This window comes from Octopus bimaculoides, chromosome 8 (assembly GCF_001194135.2).
Source record: "Octopus bimaculoides isolate UCB-OBI-ISO-001 chromosome 8, ASM119413v2, whole genome shotgun sequence".
Classification (NCBI taxonomy): Eukaryota; Metazoa; Mollusca; class Cephalopoda; order Octopoda; family Octopodidae; genus Octopus; species Octopus bimaculoides.
This window is the reverse complement of record NC_068988.1, coordinates 79,438,576-79,453,711: the sequence shown is the minus strand read 5'-3', so window position 1 is coordinate 79,453,711 and position 15,136 is coordinate 79,438,576. Positions and strand designations below refer to the sequence as shown.

General features: G+C 39.0%; 1 protein-coding gene across 2 annotated transcripts in view; it reads left to right on the top strand.

Annotated features, from left to right (window-relative positions):
- The window catches only part of LOC106875343 (polycomb complex protein BMI-1-A), a 154,939-nt gene that overhangs the window by 119,867 nt on the left and 19,936 nt on the right, over positions 1-15,136 (top strand). For both annotated transcript variants that reach the window (XM_052970202.1, XM_052970201.1), the window contains exon 8: positions 931-994. In XM_052970202.1, coding sequence (XP_052826162.1) covers positions 931-994 — 64 coding nt within the window. The remainder of the gene's footprint in view (positions 1-930; positions 995-15,136) is intronic.

Sequence of the window (15,136 nt, the reverse complement as noted above, 5' to 3'; positions counted from 1 at the left end):
TTTCATGTGTCGCCCGCACATGAGCCAGTCCGGGGGCACTGGCAAACAATTCCGCTCGAAAAAGCCTTGTATATATATATATGTATGTATTAGTTATAGTGTTGATACCAAAAGTCTTTGGTGTTGTTAAAACTTATATGTGGGTTATTAAAAATAGTCCTTTAATACTGAAGGGTTTCAAACACTGTGTCGAATTTCATTTCAATATGATCTTGGAATCTCTTTGTGTCCTATTTATATCTTGGGTAAATTATAGGATATGTATTTTGCAAGTCCATAGAATATGGCAGCAGTTTTTATTTGGTGTTTAGCCCTAGTTCGATTATAATTGAACAAATATATGACGGAAAGTCTTCCAGTATGCCCGCTAAGTGTTTTCAGGTTTATGTCTAAGAACTAAATTATTCAATTACTCTTTATTTTAGAGGGGACGGTGTAGTATGAAGGGGATTTGTTTGCAACTTCTAGCTGACTGAATTCTCTTGTAAAGCCTCACTTATCAGCTCATGCTATTCAGTAAAGAAGTATATTTATTTTCATTTACATGTTAGATGTAAGTTTGAAATTATGAGTTGTAATGGTTCTATGAAGTATATGAGCTGTTTGGCTGAAAGGGTTAACACCGCTCCTGCAATGCCCTATTAATAAAGCAGCCGTGGAAATCTATAGTCCACAATATAAGTACAATTTGATCCAAAGATATGTTTTAGGCTTTGTAAACTTATAACTAATAATTTATAATTAATCATTATGATATTAATACTAAGAACAGCATCAATAACTGTTGTATGATGAACTAAAATGACAATATCTTCCAGTCTCTATTTGTTACTATCAGTTAAGTGAAAATGTTTTTGTTATTTAGATTGTTATATGAACACTTTTTAGTCTGTAATCTGATTTGGCCTTTTTAACCATCTACTTTTATAGTTACAGTGAAGAGAGAATACGGTTTTTAACTCGTGAAAATCTGAATGGAAACACAAAGAACCAGGTAATTTGTTTTTGTTTGTTTTCAATTCACAGGCATTTGTTTTTGTAATGTAGTGCATGTGTGTGTGTGTGTGTGTATCTGGATATTAGTTTTTACTGTCAAGGCGTGTAGGACTCCATAAGTTATTTGCTTAAATCCAGTTTCTAGTGGGTTAAAAATGTTGATGACAATGAAATCTGTACTTGGTGAACATAACAATTTTTCTTAAAGACAGTCTAGTTCCTATTCCAAATAGCTAGGTAATGTGAAGCTTGGAGAAGAATATATTTTAGCTGGAAACAGTAAAACACCTGGAACGGATCTGAACTCTATCCATATAAGTTAGTCTACTCCTTATCATTTTGGTCACTAAAAGAATAAGAGATACAATCAATTTCTATTTGAAACACAATTCATTTTGCTTTATTTCATAAATACCAGGCCCATTTTACTTCATTTAAAACATGGAAGTCAAGCCGGAAGCCTAGAATGTTGGTATTATACTGAACTCTTTTAACAGTAGAAGCAATATGTAGATATTGCATTTACTTCAAGCAAGGAACACAGACGCAAATACATACTGTAAATTTCCTCTAAATTTGCTGGTGCACTTCCAATTACAGACACTTAAAAGCACCATTTGTCAATGCATATTGAAAAAGCGCCTCTACATTTATTGCCCACTTTTCCTCAAACACAGTATGCGCTCTACAAAATTCCTCTTTAACTCTCTTCCAGTCTGACCTGAAAATTGATGAACAGCCATCGACTGTACACTCATCTGTGTTTCTTTGCTTTTGACACTACATCTGTGTGTATTTAATCATCTGTCTCTCAAATGTTGGATTGATGCTGACTAACAGATTACAATATTTGCTCCCTGACTGTCGCTCTGTCAGTTCTGCTGCAATGTGAAAACCAGTTTTATTGCCAACATGCATATTTCTGTATATATTAATACCTAGTATCACTTCTAATTATAAGCATACATTTGCAAATAATACTGCCATTAACTTTTCTCCAAATTTTTGCATACAAAAGTCATCCACATCTAAACATTCATTGCTTTCATTACCAGAAGCCTTCAGAACATTATTCCGTGTAAACATTACCACTCAGACTCTTTCAACAATACTAAAATAAAATCCCTGTATATATCAAAGTAAAGATACTTGTACTTCACCCCCTCCTCTCATAAACAATAAGACATGTTTCCAACTTCAGAGTGATTGCAAGCTTAATTTCCTAATTTCTGATTGATGTTATAACAACAGTGCATATTACATTGCAAAAATTGAATCCCAATTTTCCACTTTAGTGCCAGGAAATACTACTGTCATTATCACTTGCTGAAGTTCTACATATATATATATATATATATATATACACATGTATAAATATATGCCTTCTTTCACTAGTTTACATATTTGATTTAATATTAGAGTTCTCATTTTGTTTATAGTGATAAATGTTTAGATATTTCATCATTATCACCGTCCTCATCTTATATTAATGTTTATGTTCCATGTTAGCATGGTCTAGATGGTTTGACAGATTGTAATGGCTCAGAGGATTGCATAGTTGCTTGGGCATAGTTTCTGCAGTTGAATGCCCTTTACAGCATTTTCTGTATGCTTTTTTGGGACACTAGCACTAGTGAGGTCACCATGCAGCTTGCTAGATAACAATCTCTTTCAACTGGGTGGAGCTACAGGAGAGAGAAAGGTAGCTTTATGCAAGAAGTATGTGAGAAGGGATCATAACAAAACAATTTTCTTGTTATAGAGGTTGTTCACATTAAAGAAGAACAGGTAGGAGTAACTGGAGTGAGACTGAAGAATGATAAAAATAGTGGTGATGAGATATGAGGGTGACACTTTGAGGCACAAGGAGAGTAAAAGTGAGTGGTGACACAAGAACAAGTAGTGTAGGTGGGCATAAGTTGCAAGAGTACATGGGGAGAGTGAAAGGTGATTAGATATGTGGAATGAGGGGTGAGGTGAATATAATGAAGAACAAGTGTTGAAGGATAAGTATATATTGGTTGGAAGGAAGGTAAAGAAGAGTAAATGATAACTGTAGAGATCACCTACTCTTCTTTACCTTATCCACCTTTCACTACATCCACCCCACAAGCCTAGGGTTGAAGGGTGGGTAAGGATGGAGGTGATTAATGTTGCATATGAGTTGAGATGAGATAGGGGAGAGTTGTATATGGTAGTGCAGAAAGTGCTCAAGAACAATAGAATAGTAGTAGTAATAATAATAATATATTAGACAAGGGAAGGATGTGAGAAAGAAAGATGATGTGTGTGGTTGTGTAGGTTGCAAGAGTGTGAAGGGAAAGGCAGGCATAATGCAAGGGGAAAATGAGAAATATATTATGGCAGAGGAGGAGAAATAATTCAGTAGTATAAAAGGGTAATCAATATGAAATGTGGGTGCAGATAGACAGTAATAAGAATAACGAATGGATATCAAGTGAAAAGTTACTGAGTAGTAAGAAAGATTAGTGGTTTCAGAGAAAATCTGGAGAAGTATATGGTTCTGCTCACATCTATTTCAGCAGCAGAATACTGCAATTAGCAAAATGATGGGTGGTGATGTTGGCTTCAGGAAGAAATTAGGTGAGGAGTCCCTGTTGTGCATATATATATATATATATATATATAAGGATCTGTGTCACTGTGGTTCTGAATTGAGCCTTCACTACTTCATCCCATGTCTTCCTGGGTCTCTCTTTTTTGGAAGTTCCATCTACATTAAGTAACTAGCACTTCTTTATAAGGATGTCCTCCACCACATGCTTCACATGTTTATACCAATGTAGCATTCAATTTTGCACCACTACATCTTATTCTTTTCCCCAGTTTTTCTCTCAATACATTTGTACTTTGTTGTTCACACACACTTACACTGCACATCCAACAGAGCATGCTAGCTTCATTTTATTCTAGTCTTCTCAAGTTTTGTTCCTTCAAGACATATGTCTGACTATCATGCAGCTTCACAGTTCTAGCACAAGCATCATGCGGTCTACCTTTCACTCAGAGGCATCAGGTCCTACATTCTGATGCTTTGTTTTCCCAGGAAGAAAAGGGATTGTTGCATTGCTTCAGATTGTCATTTAGTTTGTCTTTGAAGCACAAGAGTGGCTTTCCAAATGACCTTCCTGTTGGAAATTGGCCAAAGAGAAGTTGCTTTGGAATTCTAATATCACTCGTATCGAAGAGATGACCTGACCATCTAAGGTGTATTTTGATGAAGATGGCTTCAGTACCTGATATGTTGCATTTTGTTGCCAGTAGCCTTAGTAGCTCCCTGGACTTTTTTGTTCTCGTTCTTACCTAGGCAACTATGTTTTCAGAACAACCATTTCCTCCTGCTAATTATGTCTCCTTGATAACAAAAGCTATCCACTGCTTTTAGTGAGCCATCTGGGCATTTAAGAGAATTTATTTCTAGTGTGCTCATAGTACATACTACACCAATACATCTGTCACATATGAAGATTATTTCCTCATTATGTAAAGCTAATACTTTTAGGATCTCACTTTCATCATGGCAGATTGGCCTTTTCAAGTTCAGTGAATTGCTACTCATCTTAGTCCTTTGTCATTTTCTTTGTGAGACTCAACATCTTGGTAAACTTCATCCTACATCTTTGTTTTTCATAGGACCTGTTCACATTAAGTGATTGGTGCTTCTTTATGTAGCTGGTCTCATTCATACATGTCACCATACCAGTACAATCTTCTCTTTTGTACATATATCTGATTCCACTTACATTTTCTCATTTGTACTTTGTCATACATTGCACATTCAATGAAGGGTGCTTGCCTCATTCCATTCTAGTCGTCACATATCTTCTGCATTCAGGGCTTGCATCTAACTATTATCTAGCATTACTGTTTGTACACAAGTATCATACAATCTGCTTTTCAATCTGAGAAATATTTTGTTACCAACATGGGTAATGATTCTCAGAACTTTCACTACCCTATTCTTACTCTAGTGACTATCTCTCCAAATATCTTCTTCCGCCATTAAATGATCTAGATAACAGAAACTATCTACTGCCCTTAGGGATCATCCTGCACATTTGAGAAAATCCAATTCTCCTTAGCATCTTCCACATACAAACACTACTTTCTTTAATTTTTCTTGATTCCAATGCACTTCTCCATAGCTTGTACTCTGTACACTGTTTGGAATTCCTGCCTACACATTTCTTAGGTATCAAACAAGGCTATTTTCCTTTGTAGAACTTTGGTCTTTACTAAGTTAGTTTTGAGGCCTTTTAATTCCAAGTTTTGCTTCCATATTTTGAATTTCTTATCTAAATCTATTACAAATTTTGCTATGAGAATAAAGTTGTCAGCATATAGTAGTTCCCAAGGTTAGCTGGTCTTAAATTCCATTGTTAGAGCCTGGAGGACAGTAATGAAGAGGAGGGAATTAAGACCCAAGCCCTGGTGAACACCTTCTTCTACTTTTAATTCATCAGTTAACTCTTACTTTACTGATAGTACCCCTGTGCATGGCTTGTACAGCTTTCAGAAATGATTCAGCTACTCCTAGCTTCCAAAGTGACCAGATCAGAGAGAGGGATTTTTTTCTTCTGGTCAATAAATGCTTTGTATAATGGTTTACTTCTGACTAAATGATTTTATTGCTGTCTTATAGTTGTATCCTGCCCAACCTGTATTTTTGCCACCCTTTGCACCCCTAACTTGTACTTTGGATGAGTGTCTTCTGCTGTTACTCCAGATCAGGTTTCTTATAGTTTCTGTCTACCAAATCCACTCACAAGGCCTTGGTTGGCCCAGGGCTATAGTGGAAGACATTTGCCCTACATGCCACACGGTAAACCTAAACCTTGAGACCACAAGAGCGGGAAGCAAGCTTTTCAATTACACAACCATGCCTATACCTATAGCCACAGACACAGGAGTGGCTTGGAGACAGAGAAGCTTGCTTCTAAACCATGTAGTCATGGGTTCAGTCCCACTGTACAGTACCTATGGCAAGTGTCTTCTGCTATGGCCCCAGACCAGCCAAAGCTTTGTGAGCTGATTTGTTAGACAGAATCTGAAAGAAACCTACCATATATGTATGTGTGTGTGTGTGTGTGTGTGTGTGTGCAACTTTGTCCAGACATCACGTGATGGTTGTAAATGAGCATTATCATCATACAAGTGAGGTTCGTTTCTAGTTATCTGTGGGAAACATGTCTGCCTAGAGGAAAATATTACTTTGCTTTGAAACAGCCAAGGGCTGGAGACAGGAATGACATTTAGCTATAGACAAATTTGCCTCAACAAATTCTATCTGATCCATACAAGCAAGGGAAAGTGGATGTTAAATGGTGATGATAATGATATATAAACTGAACCACAGAAGAAATGTTGCACACATACTAAATCGAAACCAGTTTATTAACAGACTGCCATAGCATTGATTGAAGAGTGCTAATTAAGAAACCATTCTTTGTTAATGATAAGACATCATTTCCTGAAACATGTTTGATGTCACATAGTGTCACATTATGATGGAGTGTTTCAGATCAATAACTCGTGTGACCACCATTAGCATTGATTACCATCAGGTGTCTTCTGTACATTGAATGCACCAAACGATTGAAGGCCATAGGGCTAGCAGCCCACACTCTGTTAAAACTTGCAGTGAGTTGTACCACAGTTGTCAGCCTTGGACGAATGCCATTTAGCCTTCTTTGGATTTTGTCCCACAGGTGCTCTATGGGGTTCAAGTCTGGACTTAGGGCAGGCCATGGCAGTGTCTGGATGTTGTGCTGTTGGAAGAAGTCTGTTGTCAACCTGGCAGTATGGGTATGAGTGTTGTGTTGGAACACATGATTCTGATGATGGGCAAAGTATGACACAATATGAGGCCTCAACACTTGGTTGATGTAGCAAGCAGTAGTTACTCTATTGCCCTGGCCTTGGCCAATGTTTTGGAAGACCACCAGTCCAAGTTTCAGTTGAGTGCAATTCCATCCCATACCATGATGCTCTGTCCTCCCCATGAGTCTCTTTCCACCACACAGCCATCGGTATGACTTTCACCTCATCTTCTCCAAACCCTAGCTCTGCCACAGAAATGCAATATCAACTTTTGTCAGAGAAGACTACATTCCCCCACTGCTGATATCGCCAGTTCAGACGTTTTTGAGTCCACTACAGATGTGTCCATTGGTGATGATCTTTGAGGATGGGGTCCCTAGCCAGACATCGACAAGACATTGAAAGATCTCAGCCAGTGGTGAAATGTCTCTGCACAAATGAGTCTGTGGTGAGTCCTTATGATCTGCCTAGCTGATTCCATTGCCCACTGGAATTAGTCCAGCAAGTGCTCTCAGTGCCTGGATGATCATCTGTGCTGTTTGTAGCATTGTATCATTCCCTCGGCCACTCAATTGTCTGAATACTGTAGTTAAAGTCATTAGCAATCACCAATGGACATTGACTAGCATGGAGACATCCAATGGCTTGCTCCCTCTGATTTCATGTCAGTTTTGGGTTGCTTGCTGCATTTGGGAAACGAAAGACAGGCTGGTAAACTTGGGTGCTGTTTATACCCAATGAGTCAATGTTTTGCACGTGCATCATGTTTTTCATAAAGATTTGTTCACAAGCATTACTGTGCTCATAAGAAGTGAACAAGTTCGAACCCTTCATGCAATCCTTGTGTTTTCAAAAGAGTGTGGTGTTGTGGTCAGTGGTATCTTCCTGATGTCAAATTACCGAGAAATGTGATAAAATCCATATAATCTCAACATTGTGTGTGAAACAAATAATCTTTTAGAGTGCAACGTTTCTCTTGTAGTTCAGTATATATGTAATAAAATAAGGTACTTGAAAAGATATGCACCAGGTAGGGTTGGATAAACCTGTGATTCCGGCCTATGGTTGCTAAGTATTAAATAGGATATTCTGGTTGTGTACTCAGAGAAAACCAACCCTATGAGTATTTAGCACCGAGGGGCTGGTCCAAAGCACACATTATGTTGAATTGTACACCATCGACTATACCAACAATGTTGAATTGTACATTGTCGGTATAATCGAGGGTGTCCGACAAATCGTAAACCTCCTTGGTGTGTTATAATCAAATGAATACTAACAGACGATGGATAATTATCAGCTCATTACAGCTGTTTCTTACACATTTTTTTGATAGAAGAATGAAAGCAATACTCCATTATAAGAAATTGTAATCATCAGATGAAATGTAATTTTACAAACAAAAGAATATCTCAAGAATACAGCAGGGACATGGCTGAAGTCTGTTGAGGCTAGCTATGAAATGGGAGAAGTTGGCCGTTGTGGGCATTAGGGGGTGGGGTTATTTAAGAATATAGTTTGTGAAAGGGTGTGATATGATATTTAAGGGCAGCGACTTGCGTGAGATAGGAGTTTGCTAGACTGGTTCTTTGGTAGGCTGGAGTGGAGTGCAAGTGATACTATAGTAGGCTGGGAGAGGACTGAAGATAAATTAAGGATAAAGAATAAAGATAGCAAAAAGTAAAAGTGAAGGAAAATAAATGTATACAGGCCTATTAGGCATAGGGTTGGGGTTTAGGATTCCTTAACAAAGGGAGAAGGGCAGAGATACACAGAATTTAGGGGTATTCTGTGGATATAGGTTGAAAGTTGGAGAAGGGTACAAAGGCAATCGAGTATTAAGATCTAATTTTTAAGGAATTGTAGTGTGCAGCACGAATGATTTATCTGATAAAGTGAAAAGATACAGGGTGTTGTTTTAGATATGAATATGTTATATGAGTTAGTAGGGACCGCTTGTAATATTAGGACATGTTTACCCAGAGATGAAAGACCTGGTAGTAATAATAGAGTACTACTTATCATTAAGTAGTTCAAAGAAACAGGGTGTTACATAATAAACTGCACCTAGTACCGAGATAGAGGAAGAACCAGATAGGATATCAAAGAAAGCCAGCTGTAGGAAGTAGTCTAATTATTAACAATTTGGAATGTTATAAAGGTGGCATTTATATTATTTAATTAGATAATATAATTACCATTGTGTGAATCAGGTAATGCAACTCTTGACAATAGCCAAGGGTAAGAGGTTTGGATAGTGTGATCCATCTATTGTTTACCAAGCGCAGCACAAATAACTATATCTTGGTATCTTTGACTTCTGTTTCCAATGCAGACATGAGTTTCAAGAGCTTGATAGTATCTGACAAGTCTTGAGACCATGTTGAGCCCCAGTGCCATCTTTGTTATGGTTTCTATGGTTCTATGGCTGGATTGCTCTTCCTAATGCCAACCATTTCGCGGTATGTACTGGGTTTCTACTGTGATGGACCAGTCTTCGTGAGCAGAGCAAATTACTAATCATCTTGGACCTTTGTAAGGTTCAGCATCTTGTAATCAGCCTTCCCCTACATCATCCCATATTTTTCTGTATCTCTCTCTTTTGCAAGTTCCATCCCTTTTAAGTGATCAGTACTTCTTTATACAGCTATACACATCATGTGACCAAAACAGCAGTCTTCTCTCTTGCACACTGCATCTGGTTGCTCTTATACCTAATTTTTCTTTCTGGACATTAGTATTTTGTCATATATGCACACTGATATTGCACATCCAACAGAGCATACTAACTTCATTCATTTCTAGCCATCATATGTCCTCTGCATGCAGGGCCTACATCTCACTCCCATGTAGCATTGCTGTTCGTAAATAACATCATAAAATCTGTCTTTCACACTATGAGAGTGGAAGAGACCTTTTGTTGCCAACAGAGGTATGAGGGGTTGCTGAAAAGTTCCTGGCTTTAAGGATATCATGAAAGGCCTGGTTGGAGACCCAACCTTCGGAGCTCTTTTACATGGCTTAGAAAAAAAAGAAGGACCACTGAATCTGAGAGGGTGGTATGTTGAATAAAATCATAATTAACTGATCCTCTTGTATTTTCTTTTACCCAAAACCCAAGAACTTTTCAGCACCCCCTCATGGTTGCTCTTTGAATTTTTTTCAATCTGTTCTTATTCTATTATTCTATATTTTAGGAGGCGAGGAATTATGTACATTATTTACAATGGACAGATAAGTGTCCTCACTTTGTTTGTTGTTACCACAACATTTTGGCTGATGTACTCTCCAGCTTTCATCAGGTGTTCTGGTGTAATTTTGGACCCGACCCTCTATTTGACTAATGTAGTACTCTCTTCTCATTCCTAAGGCCTTCTTTTTTGCTGATGTTATACACACAAATATATATATATATATATATGACAGGCTTCTTTTAGTTTCTGTCTACCAAATCCACTCACAAGGCTGTGGTTGACCTAAAGCTATAGCAGAAGATACTTGGCCAAGGTGCCACACAGCGGGACTGAACCAGGAACCATTTGGTTGTGAAGCAAGCTTCTTACCTCGTCTGCACCTACACACACACATAAATATTGCACATACCTCACACACACACACACACATACATACATTCTGTGTTCAATCCAAGACAGGGATTTCGGAAATAATGTCAACAGAAAAAATAACATAAGCAAAAAAGAATACCTTGGGAATGAGAACTACCCCATTAGTCAAATAATGGGTTGGGTTCAAAATTCCACTAGAACATCTGATGATGGTTGGAAAGTACATCAGCCAAAATGTTGTGGTAACGACGAAGAAGGTGAAGACACCTATCTATCCATGATGTATTCTTATTCTATCCGCTATACTTTCTGAATATCTTTCTCCACTACTAATTAGGTTACTTTGCTAACAAATTATCCACAACCTCGAGGTAGCCTCCAGGGCATTTGAGAAAATCAATTTCCCATGTATCATCAGTTCTCGTGGCTCCTGTTCATCTTCCACATAAAAATATTACTTTTTTTGTTAACCTTCCTGCACCTGTTATATGTCCATGTCTTGCCTTTCCTACATTTTGAGCAGGGCCATTTTGTTGAAATGTGTAAAGTCCTGTCTGTTTTCTTGCTTGCTAGAACCATGGCTTTTGCTAAGGTATTTGTAAGACCCTGCAATTCCAGGTCTTTGCCACTATATCTGGAATTTCTTTCCTAATTATGTTACAGTTTCCACTATGAGAGCAAAATCATCAGCATATAGTAGTTCCCAAGGGCAGCCGGTTTTAAATTCCTCCATTGTGATGTGGAGGATAATGTTGAATAAGAAGAGACTGAGAATTGATCCTTAGTGAATGCCTGCCTTCACACACTTACAGAATTCCACCATCACTGTATTCATGATTAACTCTCACCTTACTGACAGCACCACTGTATATGGATTGTACAGATTTCACAAGTCTATCCCTAACTTCCTCAGAAACCACCATATCACAGAGTGAGAGACTCCTGTTGAGGGCTTTCTCCAGGTCATAAATGCCAAGTACAATGGTTTATTCTTAAGTAAATATTTCCCCAGCTGTTATCTCACCAGGAAAATGACATCAGTAGTACTTCTCTCAGGCACAACACCAAAGTTTATCTCATCAAGTCTTAGTTTGTTTCTTATTAACCCTTTGAAACCTAACCACACACAGAAATTGAATGCACCACCCTAATCTCTCAGTGAGTTTCACTGAAAACTTTTAATTCTAGAATATATGCTGAAAGATATGCTTGTTTCACAACACAAAGATACAAAATGGTGAATAATGATAGAATACAAGATATTCAAATCCTTTTTCATTAATCACTGGTTGCACCAGAAAATAGTCTTTGATTGTTTTGGCAGGTCCTTATACTGAGCATCAGGATTTGCTCTCTTAGTCCACCTATGTTTCTCTATGCACACAGCACAATGATTGTTTGTGGTTGTATGTTCAGCTCATTCCACCTCATGCAATCCAATGTGAACCAAACGATCCTCTGCGGTTGTTAGATGATCATGTCCTGCTTCGGTACTGACCCTCACATCACCGATTAGTTCATGACAAAACTTATCCAAGAAAGTATGGAATGTGAAGATTCTTTTGCTAGGCTGGACATGGGGCTTGTAAAATCCCTGCAAAACATAGGTATTATATGATGTCCGCATAAAGAACTTCATCACTAATTGGCAAGGCCATTTGTAATGGTGTTGACACATTTGCAGGCACATCATTTGGTCGTTTTTGTCTGTTCCTCCCATGAAGTTATTGTAACTCTTCACTGCCATGGGACGTGGGACAAATACCTTTCTGTATTCATTACAATCATACCTAGTGACTGAGAAGTACCACCAATGCTATCTTCCTGTGAGGCAACTGCAGGAGAAATACTTTGTCAAAAATAAACCTCTCTATCTGACTTTTGTTGACATGGAGAAAGCCTTTGACAGAGTCCCCCCCACTCCCTTATCTGGTGGGCAATGCAGAAGCTAGGGATAAATGAGTGTTTGGTGAGAGCTGTGCATGCTGTCAGTAAGGGGTGAGTTGCCTATGAGTATAGCAAAAAGTTTAGCATACAAGTAGGAGTCCACCAGAGATCAGTTCTTAGACCCTTCTTGTTTATCCTAGTCCTCCAAGCTATAACTGAGGAATTTAAGATTGGCTGCCCTTGAGAGCTCCTCTATGTTGATGACGTTTATCTTATTGCTGAATCATTACCAGAACTAGAGAAGAAATTTCATGTAACAAAGCACAGACTGGAATCAAAGGGCCTTAGAGTTAATTTAGTAAAGACCAAAGTATTGATAAGTAAGAAAACAACAAATTACAGATTCGTTCAGGGAGATATGTAGAAAAGGTGTCAGGTGAAACTCCACGCAGTGTACTCACTGAAAGCTATAGACACATAAGAAGTGCAGCAGTATCATTGAAAGACTAACAGAGAAAGTAGTCTTTTCATGTGGCAGATGTGTAGGTACATTAATCACCAGTAATGTTTAAAAAATAGACTCCCTCAAATGTCAGTGGGGATCCTTAGAATAGTTGAAAGTTTTTGTTACCTAGGTGACCAAGTTACTAGTGAGGAAGGTTGTTCTGAAAGCATAGCTGCTAGAATAAGAATGGACTGGGTAAAGTTCAGAGAGCTAGTACTTCTGTTATTAATGAAGGGCCTCTCCCTCAGACTGAAAGGCAGATTGTATGATGCTTGTGTACAGACAGCTATGCTACATGGCAGTGACACATGAGCTGTGACTGCTGAGGATATGCAAAGGCTTCAAAGAAATGAAGCCAGTATGATCTGCTGGATGGGTATTGTCAGTGTGCGTATACGACAGAGTATAAGGGATTTTAGAGAAAAACTGGGTATATGAGGCATCAGATGTAGTGTGCAAGAGAGAAGACTGCACTGGTATGGCCATGTAATACATATAAACAAAGACAGTTGCATCAAGTGGTGCTAATCTCTAAGTGTAGAGGGAACATATAGAAGGGCTGGGCCCAGGAAGACTGATGAAGTGGTGAGAAAGGATCTACAAATGTTGGGACTCAGAGATGGATGGACAGGGGACTGAGACCCCTGGCAGTCTGTGTGCTTGAGAAGACACGTCAAGCTAAGTAAAAGCACGGCTCTTGCATACAGGCTTGTCCCTTGCATCTCTCTCCAGCTGAGCATTTCTAATCTTGGAGACTTGTGTTTGTTTGTGCCCTATGGAATTACACCTGTGCCAGTACTGTATGAAAGCACCCTGTACACTCTGTACAGTGATTGGCATTAGGAAGGACATTTAGCCATAGAAACCATGCCAAAATGGACATGGGGTCCTAGGCAGCTCTTCAGCTGGCCAGCTCCTGTCAAACCGTCCAACCCATGCCAGCTTAGAAAATGGACATTAGATGATGATAATCTGATACATATACATAGCTTCATATATATGCAAATAAATGCATAGATATACCCATATATATATATATATATGAGGGGGTACCCAAAAGTAACTGGAAACATTCTTTGTGGGACAAGCCCATTGTAGTTCCGGCTTCTACTACTAGAAGTCACTTGATGTGACCCTCAGGCATCAGTCTGCCAACCAGCAGTGTTCTGTGAGGTCCTACTGCCACATGATGCATCTTTGTTTTACACTGCTTCTCCCTTGATTGTCAATTTTTGTGATGGCTGAAACAGTTGTCATGCCTCAGACAGCATACGAAGATGCTGCCATGAGCAAAACACAAGTTTGCAAGCGGTTTTCACAGTTTAGGAATTATCACTTGTCGCTTGAAGACCAACCTTGTTCAGGGCAACCATCAACCTCCTGAAGAAGGGGATACAAGAAAGGGACAATAAAATATTCAGATAGACGATACAAAGAAAACAAGGACAGGTCATTCGGAGTTTTCTTTCCTCAGTCGTGATCCAGATTATCCTTGCAATTTCGGCTGGCTATTCTCGATATTGCTCCAATCTGGCCAGCCCCAAGGAAAAACTATGCTCAGAGCATTAGATTCCTTGGAAGAAAGCAGCGAATGTATACGAAAACAAGGACGGATAAACGAACAATGTTACACAAATACAATAAATATAGACCTGGGATGAAGTGGTGAAGCACGACCTCCGAACATTAGGCCTCACCTAGGCAATGACTTGTGACCGAGACATTTGGAAATATGCTGTGCATGAAAAAACCCAGCAAGCCAAGTGAGACCAAAATTCAAGGCCTCTACCAGGGATGTAGCCAGCCCACTTACGCGTAACATTCCTTTATTGGACACTAAACTCCGCTTGCGAAGACCTGTTGAGGCAATCAAAATCGAACTAAATTTATAGACTGGCACCCTTGCTAACGTCTCTTTCATTGAACACTAAACTTGGCTTGCGAAGACCTGTTGGGGCAAGCGAAAGCGAAATCGTGATGGCACCTGTAGCAGTGGATCACTAAGAGCACCGTCCGAGCGTGATCGTTGCCAGTACCGCTGGACTGACTCTTCTGCATGTTGCACGTAAAATACACCATTTCGAGCGTGGCCGTTACCAGTACCTCCTGACTGGCCTTCATGCCGAGTGGCACGTAAAACACCCACTACACTCTCGGAGTGGTTGGCGTTAGGAAGGGTATCCAGCTGTAGAAACTCTGCTAAATCAGACTGGAGCCTGGTGTAGCCATCTAGCTCACAAGTCCTCAGTCAAATTGCCCAATCCATGCTAGCATGGAAAGCGGACGTTAAATGATGATGATGATGATGACATATATATACATATATATATATATATATATA